Source organism: Puma concolor, chromosome B4 (genome assembly GCF_028749965.1).
Source record: "Puma concolor isolate L17-30 chromosome B4, mPumCon1.1.hap2, whole genome shotgun sequence".
In the NCBI taxonomy this organism is placed as follows: Eukaryota; Metazoa; Chordata; class Mammalia; order Carnivora; family Felidae; genus Puma; species Puma concolor.
In genome coordinates, this window is record NC_141673.1 from 26,586,520 (window position 1) to 26,599,509 (window position 12,990).

The 12,990-nt window shown below is 36.6% G+C and overlaps 1 protein-coding gene across 10 annotated transcripts in view; it reads left to right on the forward strand.

Annotated features, from left to right (window-relative positions):
• CEP83 (centrosomal protein 83) overlaps positions 1-12,990 on the forward strand; it is a 124,072-nt gene that overhangs the window by 110,130 nt on the left and 952 nt on the right. For all 10 annotated transcript variants that reach the window (XM_086712652.1, XM_086712645.1, XM_086712649.1 and 7 more), the window contains 2 exons: positions 9,587-9,690; positions 12,640-12,829. In XM_086712652.1, coding sequence (XP_086568778.1) covers positions 9,587-9,690; positions 12,640-12,829 — 294 coding nt within the window. The remainder of the gene's footprint in view (positions 1-9,586; positions 9,691-12,639; positions 12,830-12,990) is intronic.

Below are 12,990 nucleotides of genomic sequence, written 5' to 3' on the forward strand. Positions count from 1 at the left end.
GAGAGAGAGAGAGACAGAGTGTGAGGAGGGGAGGGGCAGAGAGAGAGGGAGACATAGAATCTGAAGCAGGCTCCAGGCTTTGAGCCGTCAGCACAGAGCTGGACATGGGGCTCAAACCCGCAAACCGTGAGATCATGACCTGAGCTGAAGTCGGATGCTTAACCGACTGAGTAACCCAGGAGCCCCAAATAAATTTCTTTTTATATCATAGTCACATTCTGAGGTTCTCCAGGGACATGAATATTTGGGAGACACTCTTCAACCCAGTACAGTCACGAGGGCCTGTGAATTCTTTCTTTACAATGTGTCTTGCATTTTTTTCCCTCACCTCATTTCTTTTTATTCCTGTTGCTAACGTCCTAGCTGAGGCTGTATCTTCTGCAAGGTTTCACTGTATTCATTTAGCCATATTCAACAAATTCATTGAGAGTCTACTATGTACCAGGTAGTTTTGTTCACTGGAATACAGAAATAGAGACTGTGCTGAGGAGCTTACATTGTAGTGGGTGGGTGACAGAGTAAAGAAACTAGTATTTGTCAGGTGGAGATGTGTGCTAAGGAGAAAACTAAAGAGAATGCCTTTTAAATAGGTAATAAGGGAAGATTTCTCTGATTAAGGTAACAATGAATGAGCAGAGACCTGAAGAAAAGGAAGGGGAATACCATGTTTTATATATGGGGGGATAATGTTCCAGACAGAATAGCAAGTGAGAGAGAGAGGCAGAAGTCTGCTTGGTATGTTGAAGGAATACAAGGAGAGAGAACTAGGTAGCTGGAATGGAGAGAAGTAGTGAGGCCTGATGACGTTTTTATTCTTTGGTTTTTATTCTGAATGTGATGGGAACACACTGGAGAGTTCTAAATTGAAAAATAATATAATCTGCATTATATTTTAGAAGACCCTCTGGCTGTTGTGTAGAGAGACAAAGAGGACTCGGGAAGACCACTTTTTAGTAGTCCAGGGTGAAAGATGATGGTGACTTGGAATAGAGAACTTGTTGTGGAATGGTGATCAGATTCTGTATATATTTTTAAAGTAGAGTTTACAATAGTTGTCGGGCAGGAAAAATACAAATCAAAGATGCCTAAGATGTTGAGTATGAGTGCTTAGTTAAAATAGAGTGGGAAAAACTTTAGAAGGAACAGGTTTGGCAGTAAAATAAAGATGCTTTTGTTGGACATGTTAACTCTTTGAGATACCCAATTAGACTTCCACAGGAAATGTTCAGTAGTCTGGTGGATACATGAATCAGGAGTTCAGGGAGGAAGACTGGACTAGAAATAAAGACTTGGGAGCCATCATCACATAAATGGTATTGAAAGCAAAGGGATTAAATGAGGTCACCTAGAAAGTAAAGGAAGAGTGAGGATTGAACTTTGAGGAATTTTGAAGTTGAGAAGAAAAGGAGGAAACTGAGAAGGACTGGCCAGGATGGTAGGAGAACCAAGAAGGTACTGGATGCCAAGTGAAGAAAAGTGCTTCAAGAAAGATCAACTGTATCGAATGACATTGAGAATAAGATGATAAAATAGCAATATGAAGACTAGGAATTCATTTGGCTTTTTAGTGATTGTTGGTGGCTTGTCAAGAGTTGTTTGTGTGGAATAGAAGGAATACAAGCCAGATTGAAGTGGAAGATAGAGTTTGTCTAAGGGATTTTGTTGTAAAGAACAGGGAACTGGGGTGATTGCTAGGGAGGGTTGTGAGATCAAAGAGTTCTTTTAAGGGTGGGGTGAATTATAGAGTGATTCAGTAGCAGGGGAAAATTGATGATGCAGAAGAAAGGGGGCACTTGCAGGGATAATATTCTTTTTTTTTTTTTTTTAATTTTTTTTCAACGTTTTTTATTTATTTTTGGGACAGAGAGAGACAGAGCATGAACGGGGAAGGGGCAGAGAGAGAGGGAGACACAGAATGGGAAGCAGGCTCCAGGCTCTGAGTGGGATAATATTCTTTAGCAGCAATTCAGAGGTGGAAGGCGTAAGAATACAGTGTATCTATTATACCTGGAAAAAAGGCAAAATATATGTTTATAAATTTCTGATAAATCGATAGATGTGTGGAAATTTTCTCCTGATGCTACAGTTTTCTCAGTGCAAAAAAGAATCTGGGTCTTTGGCTCAGATTGTGAAGAGTGCAGGTGTCAGAGATCTGAGGAGACATAATAAGTTGTGAAGGAATGTAAGAGTTTGGGAGAGTGATTAGATGAGGGAAATTAGAAGGACTGTCAGGTAACACAGTGCACAGTTGTGTGTGTGTTTGCCGACTTCATTTAGTTGCATAGGTCCAGGCATGCAGTCTAGTTGTATTTAATAAGCGTCTGAGTTTTTCCAGGTGAGTTTGAAGAAGAGGGAGACTTGGGTCAAGGTAATGAGAATGTATGCAAAGAAATGATTATAGAGAGAGAGGCTAAGGCATTCATTGGGTCTTTTAGTCAACTAACCAGCCAGTGTTTTTACTGCATTCTAGCTATTTCCTGGCAACTTGAAAGTGCTCAGTACATGGTTGGTTGTTTTACAGAGATGAGGATGAGGACAGCATTGTCCTGAACCCTGTCTTCAAGCTTATCTCCAGATGTGCCTTGTAAGAGGCAAACTTTGGAGTCTGTCACATACACTGATGCTGTATCAGACTTCTCAAAACAATGTCTTTTACTTATCAGTCCCTTGCTGGAGAACCTTCAGGCAAATCCACATCCCTGTAGTAGTACACAGTTTCCCTATTTCATTTCTTATCCATTCTACAAAGCCCTTTCTCATGATTTGGTACTTATTGACTGGAATTCCCTTCAGAAGTCCCTATATTTTGAATTACTTATAGTTAATATAGGGCCCAATTAAATGTGCACTCTGTGTGTGTATATATGTATGTGTGTGTATATACTTGATTAAGATTTGGTGATGAAATAAAAAATTTTGTATTACAGTTTAAATGAACAATAAAAATGGAGAAAAACAACCAGATTTTAAGATTGCAAGTTTATACAATCATACAGTAATGAAATATTAAGCATTTCCATCTGTAAAATGTCTACTGGGGTGCCTGGGTGGCTCAGTCAGTTAAGCATTTTACTCTTGATTTTGGCTCAGGTCATTATCTCACAGTTCTTGAGTTCAAGCTCCGTGTTCACACTGTCAGTGTGGAACCTGCTTGGGATTCTCTCTCTCTCCCCATCCCTGCCCCACTTTTACTCTCTCTCTCTCTCTCTCAAAATAAATAAACTTAAAAAAAAATGCTACTAATTGAACTAAAATACCTAAAAGGAGCATATGCTTTTGATAATGACAAACTAGGAAATATGTGGGTCAACTCTCCATATGAAAACTAGAAGAATCAGACAAAGTATTTTTAAAAAAATATCTCCATGGAAGGCAGTGAAGAATTAGGAGGCCAAGCTCCTGGAGAGGTGAGAAATTGAGAGAGGTGAGCATGGCATGTGAGGTTGCTTTTTCCTTAGAGGAAACTGCTGATTCTAGAAGAGGGAGTTGAGAGGCTGAGAAGTGAAGCAAAGCTTTTGACAACTTCACAGAGCTTGGGGAACAAAAATTGGAATTCAGAATCTGCCGGAGAGAGGATCTCAGATCCAAGTATGCTAGTGCTTTGGGTTGGGACACTGAAGGGGAGGGATTTATGTTTAGACTAAGAATGAAAAAATAGCCTGGCCCTTGCAAGTATTGAAGTGTAGCTTTAGATAATGTCAGTCCTTATAATCAGATTAAATCTACCCAAATTGTTAGTGTTTGTAGCTGCCTGCAAGAAACAAATGTAAATCTACTTTAAGGGAAAACAACATTATAGACTTTATTTCCACAGTTTTTAAATATATAACAAAAAATGTAAAATAGGCATAAATAAATAAAATATAATAAATAATAAAAATATCACTACATACCTATTAGAATGGCTAAAATCTGAAACACTGACTGTACCAAATCCTGCAAAGATATGGAACAAATAGGAGCTCTCCTTCGTTGTGTGGAATCGGAACATGGTACAGCCATTTTGGAATACACTCTGGTAGTTTCTTACAAAGGTAGACTTAGTCAAATCACACCATCTGGTAATCATGCTCCTGGATATTTATTCAAATGTGTCGAAAACTTATGTTCACACACACACAAAAACACAGAAACTTGGAAGTAAGCAAGATGTTCTTCAGTAGATGAATGGATTAAAAAAAAAGACTGTGCTACATCCATATAATGGATATTTTTATTTAGTGATAAAAAGAAATGAGCTGTCAAGCCATGCAAAGATATGGCAGAATCTTAAGCACATATTGCTAAATGAAGGAAACCAGTCTGAAAAGACTATATACTGTATAATTCCTATATACTATATGACATTCTGGAAAAGGCAAAACTATGGAGACAGAAAAAAATGCCAATGGTTGCCAGGGGTTGTGGGAGTAGGGATGAATAGGTAGAGAACAGGAAGTTTTGTAGGGCTGTGAAACTACTCAGTATAATATCATAATAGTGGATACATGACATCATGCATTTGGGAAAAAACCCTGTAGAACTGTACAACACAAAGAGTGAAACTTAATGTCAACTGTGGACTTTAGTTCATAATAATGTTTCAAAATTGGCTCATTAATTTTAATAAATGTACCACACCCATGTAAGATGTTAATAATATAGAGGAAACTGTGAAAGGGGGGACTATGTGGGAACTCTATACTTCCTGTTAAATTTTTCTGTAAACCTAAAGCTGCTCCAACTATTTATAAATCATCATCATACCGGCTACATGAGGAAATAAGATAACATCGAAAATCAAGAGAAATAACAACCAATATAAACAGACTCCCCATAGGGAATCTGGGAAATGGAATTATCAGATGCAGACTTTAAAATTACCTTGTTGTTATATGCTTAGAAAACAACAGAAAAAGCTTGACAATTCCTCCAGAAAACAAAACTGTTAAATAAATGGCAGGTTTACAACTAATACACAATAATTGAATTATGAACTTAGTGGATAGATTTAACTGCGAACATCATCATCATCATCATCTTCAAGGTATTACCAGAAATCAGTGAAACAAAATATATAATAGAGAAAATTAAAAATGCCAAGAGCTGATTTAAAAAAAAAAGATTGGTAAAATTGATAGAGCCTTAGATTCATTTTTTCCTAACTGCTCACAAAATAGGTAGGTATGCAGGTAAACACAGATGCACAGTACGATGAATGGAGAAGGGGTATCACTATATTTCTTTTTCTTTTTCTTTTTTAAGATTGTATTTTTAAGTAATCTGTACACTCAACGACGTGGGGCTTAAATTTACAACCCTGAGATCAAGAGTTGCATGCTCTACTGACTAAGCCAGGCAGGGCAGCCCCTCTTATAGATAGTAAAACAACAAGAATATTTTAAAAATACCTTGTGCAGTTTAGATGAAGTGAACAAATTCTTTGAAGAACGTCTTAACAAAACCAATATAGGAAGAATTAGGTAATCTGAATAGTCCAGTATCTGTTAAGAAAATGGAATCCTTGGGGCGCTTGGGTGGCTCAGTTGGTTAAGCATCCAACTTTGGCTCAGGTCATGATCTCACTGCTCATGAGTTCAAGTCCTGCGTCGGCCTCTGTGCTGACAGCTCAGAGCCTGGAGCCTGCTTCAGATTCTGTGTCTCCCTCTCTATGCCCCTCCCCTGCTCATGTTCTCTCTCTCTCTCTCTCTCTCTCTCTCTCTCTCCCTCTCTCTCCCTCTGTCTCTCAAATATAAAATAAAACATTAAAAAAAGAAAGAAAGAAAGAAAATGGAATCCTTAATTTAAAACCTCTGCAGGGAAAAATGCCTGGCTCATTTGGCTTCACTGATAAATTCTTCCACATACTAAAGGAAGAAATATTACCATTCTTAACACAAACTTTCCCAGAAAATAGAAAAGAAAGGAAAACATCCCCACTTGTTTTATAAGGTTAGAGCCCAACACAGCCATTATAAAAAAAGAGATACCATAAACAAATATACAAATCTTAAATATTAACAAACTGAATCCCATGATGTATAAAAATTGTAATATATCATGAAATGTAAGGTTTATTCTAGGAATGTAAGGTAGCTTAATATTCAAAATTGATTACTATAACTCAACACTGTAACGGAACAAAAAAAAACTATTGTGATCTTCTTAACAGACACATAAAAATAATTTGACAAAATTTAACACCCTTTCATGATAAACTCATTAAAATAGGAATAGAAGGGATTTTTGTGCCTATAAAAGTCCTACATCTAACATCATACTTATTGATTAAATATTTAATGCTTCCCTCCATCCATCCAAGTTCAGGAACAAAGCAAGTGTGTTCATTATCACCATTTTTTTTTTTAACATTTTATTGGAGGTGCTGGCTAGTATAATAAGACAAGGAAAAGAAATAAAAGATTTATAAAGATTGGAAAGGAGGAAGTAAAATTGTCATTCACATATGACATAATTGCGTATGAATAAAAATACAAATCTATCAAACTGTTAATATGTACAATTTAAAAATTGCTGGGGCGCCTGGGTGGCGCAGTCGGTTAAGCGTCCGACTTCAGCCGGGTCACGATCTCGCGGTCCGTGAGTTCGAGCCCCGCGTCGGGCTCTGGGCTGATGGCTCGGAGCCTGGAGCCTGTTTCCGATTCTGTGTCTCCCTCTCTCTCTGCCCCTCCCCCGTTCATGCTCTGTCTCTCTCTGTCCCAAAAATAAAAATAAAAAACGTTGAAAAAAAAAATTTAAAAAAAATAAAAAATAAAAAAAAAAAATAAAAAAAAAATTGCTGGAAAAAAGGTCAAGTAACAGTTATTTTTTTTGGTTATCCTTTTATTTCTAGCAATTCTATGAATAATAACTAAATTTACTCATGTGAATCATTTTGCTATGCTTGCCTTCTTAGGCTATTACAACGTTTAACAACCTTTTTTTTTGAAGTATAATTGACATATACATGTCAACTTCAGCTGGACAACATAATGATTTGATGTTTTTATCTATTGTGGAATGATCACAATAAATGAGTCTAGTTAATATCCATCGCCATACATGTTTAAAAAAAAACCCTTTTTTTCCCTCATGATGAGATCTTTTAAGATTTACTCTTTTAGCAACTTCCAAATACACAACACAGTATAGTTACCATGTTGTACATTACATCCCTGGAACTTTATAACTAAAGGTTTTATCTCCTGACTTCCTTCACCCATTTTGTCCACCCCTTGTGTCCTGCCTTTGGCAACCACCAATTTTTTTTTCTTTTTTCTTTTTTTATTTGTTTTAACATTTATTTATTTTTGAGAGACAGAGTGAGACAGAGCATGAGTGGGGGAAGGGCAGAGAGAGAGGGGGTTACACAGAATCCAAAGCAGGTTCCAGGCTCTGAGCTGTCAGCACAGAGCCTGACGCAGGGCTTGAACTCATGGACCGCGAGATCATGACCTGAGCTGAAGTTGGCCGCTCAACTGACTGAGCCACACAGGTGCCCCTCAAGTTCTTCTTTATGTCTTTGAGCTTGTTCATTTGCTTGTGTGTTTGTTTAGATTCTCCAGATAAGTGAGGTTATACAGCATTTTTTCTTTCTCTGCTTGCCATTATGCCTTTAAGGTCCATCCATACTGTCACAGATAACAAGATTTCTTTTTTATGACTGAATCATATTCCATTGTGTATAAGTTGCTAGGTCCTATGGTAGTTCTATTTTTAATTTTTTGAGGAATCACCCTACTATTTTCCATAGTGGCTGTATCATATATTGCTGGTGGGCATGTAATTGATAGAACCACTTTAGAAAACTGGCAGTATTGGGGCCCCTGGGTGGCTCAGTCAGTGAAGTGTCTGACTTCGGCTCAGGTCATGATCTCACGGTCCGTGAGTTCGAGCTCTGCGATGGGCTCTGTGCTGACAGCTTGGAGCCTGGAGCCTGCTTTGGATTCTCTGTCTCCCTCTCTCTCTCAGACCACCCCCTGCTCATGCTCTGTCTCTCTCTGTCTCAAAAATAAATAAACATTAAAAAAATTTAAAAACAACAACAACAACAACCAGCAGTATTTACTAAAGCTGTGACTCACTCCTGAGTATATACTAAAGAGAAATGAGTACATATATCCACCAAAAACATGTTTAGGAATGTTCATAGAAACTTTATTCAGATTAAATTAAAATTAAAACAACTCTAATTTTCATCAAAAGAGAATGGATAAGTTGTATATTTATAATATGGATGACAACATAACAATGGAAAATAACTGTGCCATACAATAAAATGGCTGAGTCAATTAGACAACATATTGAACAAACAAACCCATATGCAGAAGAGTATATAGTATGATTGCTTTTTTTTTTTTTTTTTTTTTTTTTGATATGGGTAGATTGGTGGATAGACAGAGTCCTAAACTACCTGTAAACATATAAGTATATACTTATGTTAAGGACGGAAGAGTAGTTCCTTTGCCAGGGTAGAAAGTGGGAGGCAGGAGGCAACCTTTTAGGGTGCTGGAGGATGGCAAGCAATGGGAAGCATGAGAAAGAATGCCCAGTGCAGTATTATTTCTCAACTGGAAATAACTCAGATGGCCCTCAGTGGTAGACTGGGTAGATATATTAAACTATGTGATATTCGTAAGTACAATACAACATGTGGCAATGAACTATTCCTGTAAGCAATAACATGAGTAAATCTCACAATCTGAGTGAAAGAAAAGCCATTTGTAAAACAGTTGAAGAAGACTATGATTCTGTTCAGATGAAGTTCAAAAATAGGCAAAATTAGCTTTAGAAGTAAATTGGTCACCTTTTCAGAGGACAGAAGGGAATAGAGATTGAAAGGAGGGAGGGTAGGGGCACTTGTGGTATGGCCATGCCCTTGACCTATGAGGTAACAGTATCAGCATTTGCCTTGTGGTTTCGCATTTTGCTCTATATTTACATTCTGTGCATACCTGAAAGGTCTATAGCTACTAAGTGAGTTGCAACATTTATATGTATTTTCCTGTAAAAAAAAAATAAATAGCCTCTTGACAAAAATGAAAAAATAATTTTTTAATATACTACTTTTGCATTATACACTGATTTTTCCATATTAGAAAATTTTCCCTATGTAAAGTTTAAGTTTTTTTCTTTTTAATATTTAAAAAGGCATACTTTCAAACTGAGACGCATCCATAATCTAAGCTTTCTGATCTTTTGCTGCTTTGGTAGCAATTTATCAATGGTAAGCATGCTTTTAATTTTTAATTTTTAGTTCTTTTTAAAAACACATATCTTTGGGGAAAATAAAGAACTTGTGATTCCTTATCAGGTGACAGGCAAGCTCATTAGTAAAATTTGACTCCTTCCTTTTTTAGATACTTTATTTGCAGCAGTTTAGTTATTGATACCCATTTTCTGGTTTGGCATTCATATTTGTACATCTGAAGCTTATTATCTTTGCAATTTTCAATGAGAATCCTATCAATCTTTTTTCTTCTAGTATTCACTGAAAATACTTATCTCTAAGTAAAATTTCTTGTTGAGTAAAACATTCTCTCTATATTTTGTTCAAATAGGAGATTTTGTATTAATGTACTTGTCCATATTGTTTCTTTTTTTCTAGAGAAAATCCCTTCATGAAAACAAATTGAAGAGACTGCAGGAGAAAGTAGAAATCTTAGAGGCAAAGAGAGAAGAATTAGAAACAGAAAACCAGGTGTTAAATAGGTACTGTGTTTGTATAAATGCATATCCCATGTAGTGACTTTAATATTATAGAGCTTTGATTCTGAGTATAATGCACTTTGTTTTCTTTCAAACTATATGTCTAGGGGTGCCCAGGTGGCTCAGTTGGTTAAGCATCCGACTCTTGTTTTTTTTTTTTTTTGAACATGTAACTAATTGTCATTTTATTTGCAATTCCCTAGAGTAACAATGTTGGGCTTTTTTTTTTTTTTTTTTTTAATGATTAAGTTAGCTAATATGCAGTGTGTATACAGTGTAGTCTTCTTGGCTTTGGGAGTAGATTCCCATGATTCATCACTTACATACAACACCCAGTGCTCATCCTAACAAGTACCCTCCTCAATGCCCATCTTCCATTTTCCTTGGCCTCCCCCCCTCAACTCCCCACCCCCATCAACCCTCAGTTTGTTTGTTCTCTGTATTTAAGAAACTCTTATGGTTTGCCTCCCTCTCTGTTTGTAACTTATTTTTCCTTCCCTTCCCCTATGGTGTTAAGTTTCTAAAATTCCACATATGAGTGAAAACATAGGATGTCTGTCTTTCTCTGACTGACTTATTACACTTAGCATAATACCTTCCAGTTCCATCCATGTTGTTGCAAGTGGCAAGATTTCATTATATTTCATCACCGAGTAGTATTCCATTATATATACTTACCATGTGTTCTTTATCCATTCATCAGTTGATGGACATTTGAGCTCTTTCCATAATTTGGCTATTGTTGAAAGTGCTGCTGTAAACATTAGGGTACATGTGCACGTATGAATCAGCAGTCCTTTATCCTTTGTATAAATTCTTAGTAGTGCTATTGCTGGGTCGTTAGGGTAATGCTATTTTTAATCTTTTGAGGAACCTCCACACTATTTTCTAGAGCGGCTGTACCAGTTTGCATTCCCACCAATAGTGCAAGAGGGTTACCCTCTTGGTTTTGGCTCAGGTCATGATTTCATGGTTCGTGGGCTCAAGCCTCTCATCGGGCTCCATGCTGACAGCACACAGGGCCTAATTGGGATTCTCTCTCCCTCTCTCTCTGCCTTTACCCTGCTCACATACACTCTCTCTCTCTCTCTCTCTCTCTAAATAAAGAAAATATATATGTTTAAAAGAATTCTTTTTCTTTTTTAATGTTTATTCTTGAGAGAGAGAGAGAGAGAGAGGGAGACAGACATAGAATGAGTAGGGGAGGGGCAGAGCGAGAGAGGGACACAGAATCTGAAGCAGGCTCTGGGTTCTGAGCTGTCAGCACAGAGCCTGATGCAGAGCTTGAACCCACAAGCCGTGAGATCATGACCTGAGCTGAAGTCGGGTGCTTAACCAACTGAGCCACTCAGGCGCCCCACATTTAAAAGAATTCTAAAACTTTTTGTTATATTCCCAGTTCATTATCCTTGTTATTCATTTATTTATTTTTTTCTGGCTGAATATCCCTTCAAACCAAAACACATGCCAGGCATTTTGTTATGGTTGGGACTCATAGGAAAGGTCACTGGCTTTGGTAGCCAGGAGTGGTGTGAGTTCTTAATACTGAAACAAGATAGTTGCAACATTGCATAGTTCCCAAATGTGGCTAGAACTGTGAATCAAGATTTTTGATTTCTTGGTGTGAAAACATATTGAGCCTAAATTCTGGATTTTCATTTACGTTACAAACATAGCTAATAATGTGCATAATTAGCGTTTTTTAAACAGAGACAATTTACCTTATTGACTCAGTAGTAGTGGCATTGTAGGGCCTATTGAAGTTAATAAAAACTTTTTGGGGTGCCTGGGTGGCTCAGTCGGTTAAGTGTCTGACTCTTGGTTTTGGCTCAGGTCATGATCTCACAGTTTGTGGGATTGAGCCCTGTGTTGGGCTCTGCACCAACAGTGCCTAACGTGCTTGGGATTCTCTCTCTTCCTCCCTCTGTCTCTCTCCCAAAATAAGTAAATAAACTTTAAAAAAAAAAAATAAATAAAAAATAAATAAATAAATAAATAAATCAAAAAAATTTTTACAAGTTCAGCTAATTTTAGTGGTAGCCTTTCAGCATTTAGAAAGTGTCAGACTTTTCTGTAATGGAAATTGGCTGTTGATGTTTTATAATGTGCACTGGACATTCTTGAGTGTAATTATTGCCAAATGGGAACAGTTGTTTTTTTAGAACACCTGAAGTTTATAGATTGTGGAGTTCATGCCAATTTCATAATACTGTGTTCCAAAGTAAGAAGCCACCAAATTCATTCTAAAACAAAATTCAATTTGCTACGTCTTCTATAACCATTAATTTTGAAATATTATCAAGATTGGGTGAGTATGGCACAGATCATCTAGACTTTTGAGTGGTTTTGAAGACTATATTTTATTACTGATGTGGTTGATGGTCAGAAAATTCATGTCCAAAAAGGTGATGATATGTAAGGGCCTGAAAAGTTACCTTTTTTATCCAAATAGTTTTCCCTAAAGTGGGTAGCTTCATCCCTGTCATTAGCAACGGTTTTAAAAATTAGGTTGAACAATATGAAATTTCATATATTTGACCATATTTTACCTATAAAAACGGCAATGTCCTAAGATTCAACGTAGTATTTTCTCTATTCCTATTTGATTCCTTCTGTAAAATAAGGCACACTTTCAGGATTCATGGGTTGGGGGAGTGGAGTGCAAGTGAAAGTAAAAGTATCAAAAGATTTTTAATCTTTGATTAATTGGCAAGTAAAACTTTAAAATGAATTGATAGCCTGCAATGCCAACAGTTATACATGTGATTAAGATGTCATGTTTCTGTTTACTTTTCTAGATAAATAGAATTTTATGTATGTATTATATACAGATAAATCTTAGAATTTTGAAGTCCTTTTCTTCCAATTTAAAATTATATTCTGTGAATCATCCTGTTTTTCAATACAGTATAACTGTATTAAAGAACAGAAACACTTTCTTTCTTTTTTAAGACAAAATGTTCCATTTGAAGAATATACAAGGCTTCAAAAAAGACTAAAGGACATACAGAGAAGACATAATGAATTTCGAAGTTTAATTTTGGTTCCTAACATACCTCCAACAGCATCCATCAATCCTTTTAGTGTTCAGTCATCAGCCATGGTTCCAGGCATGGACTTGTCGTTTCCTCCTCATATGCAGGTATGAGCATTTATGTTACAGAAAAAAAGTCACTAACATTTCTGTTAATTTTTACCTGTTTAAATTCAGAGTTAAACATTCATATCTTTCTTTACCATAGAAATTAGTGGGAGAAACAAAGTGGATTTGAATCTATTCTGTCCTTTAGTGATGTTGCTAGA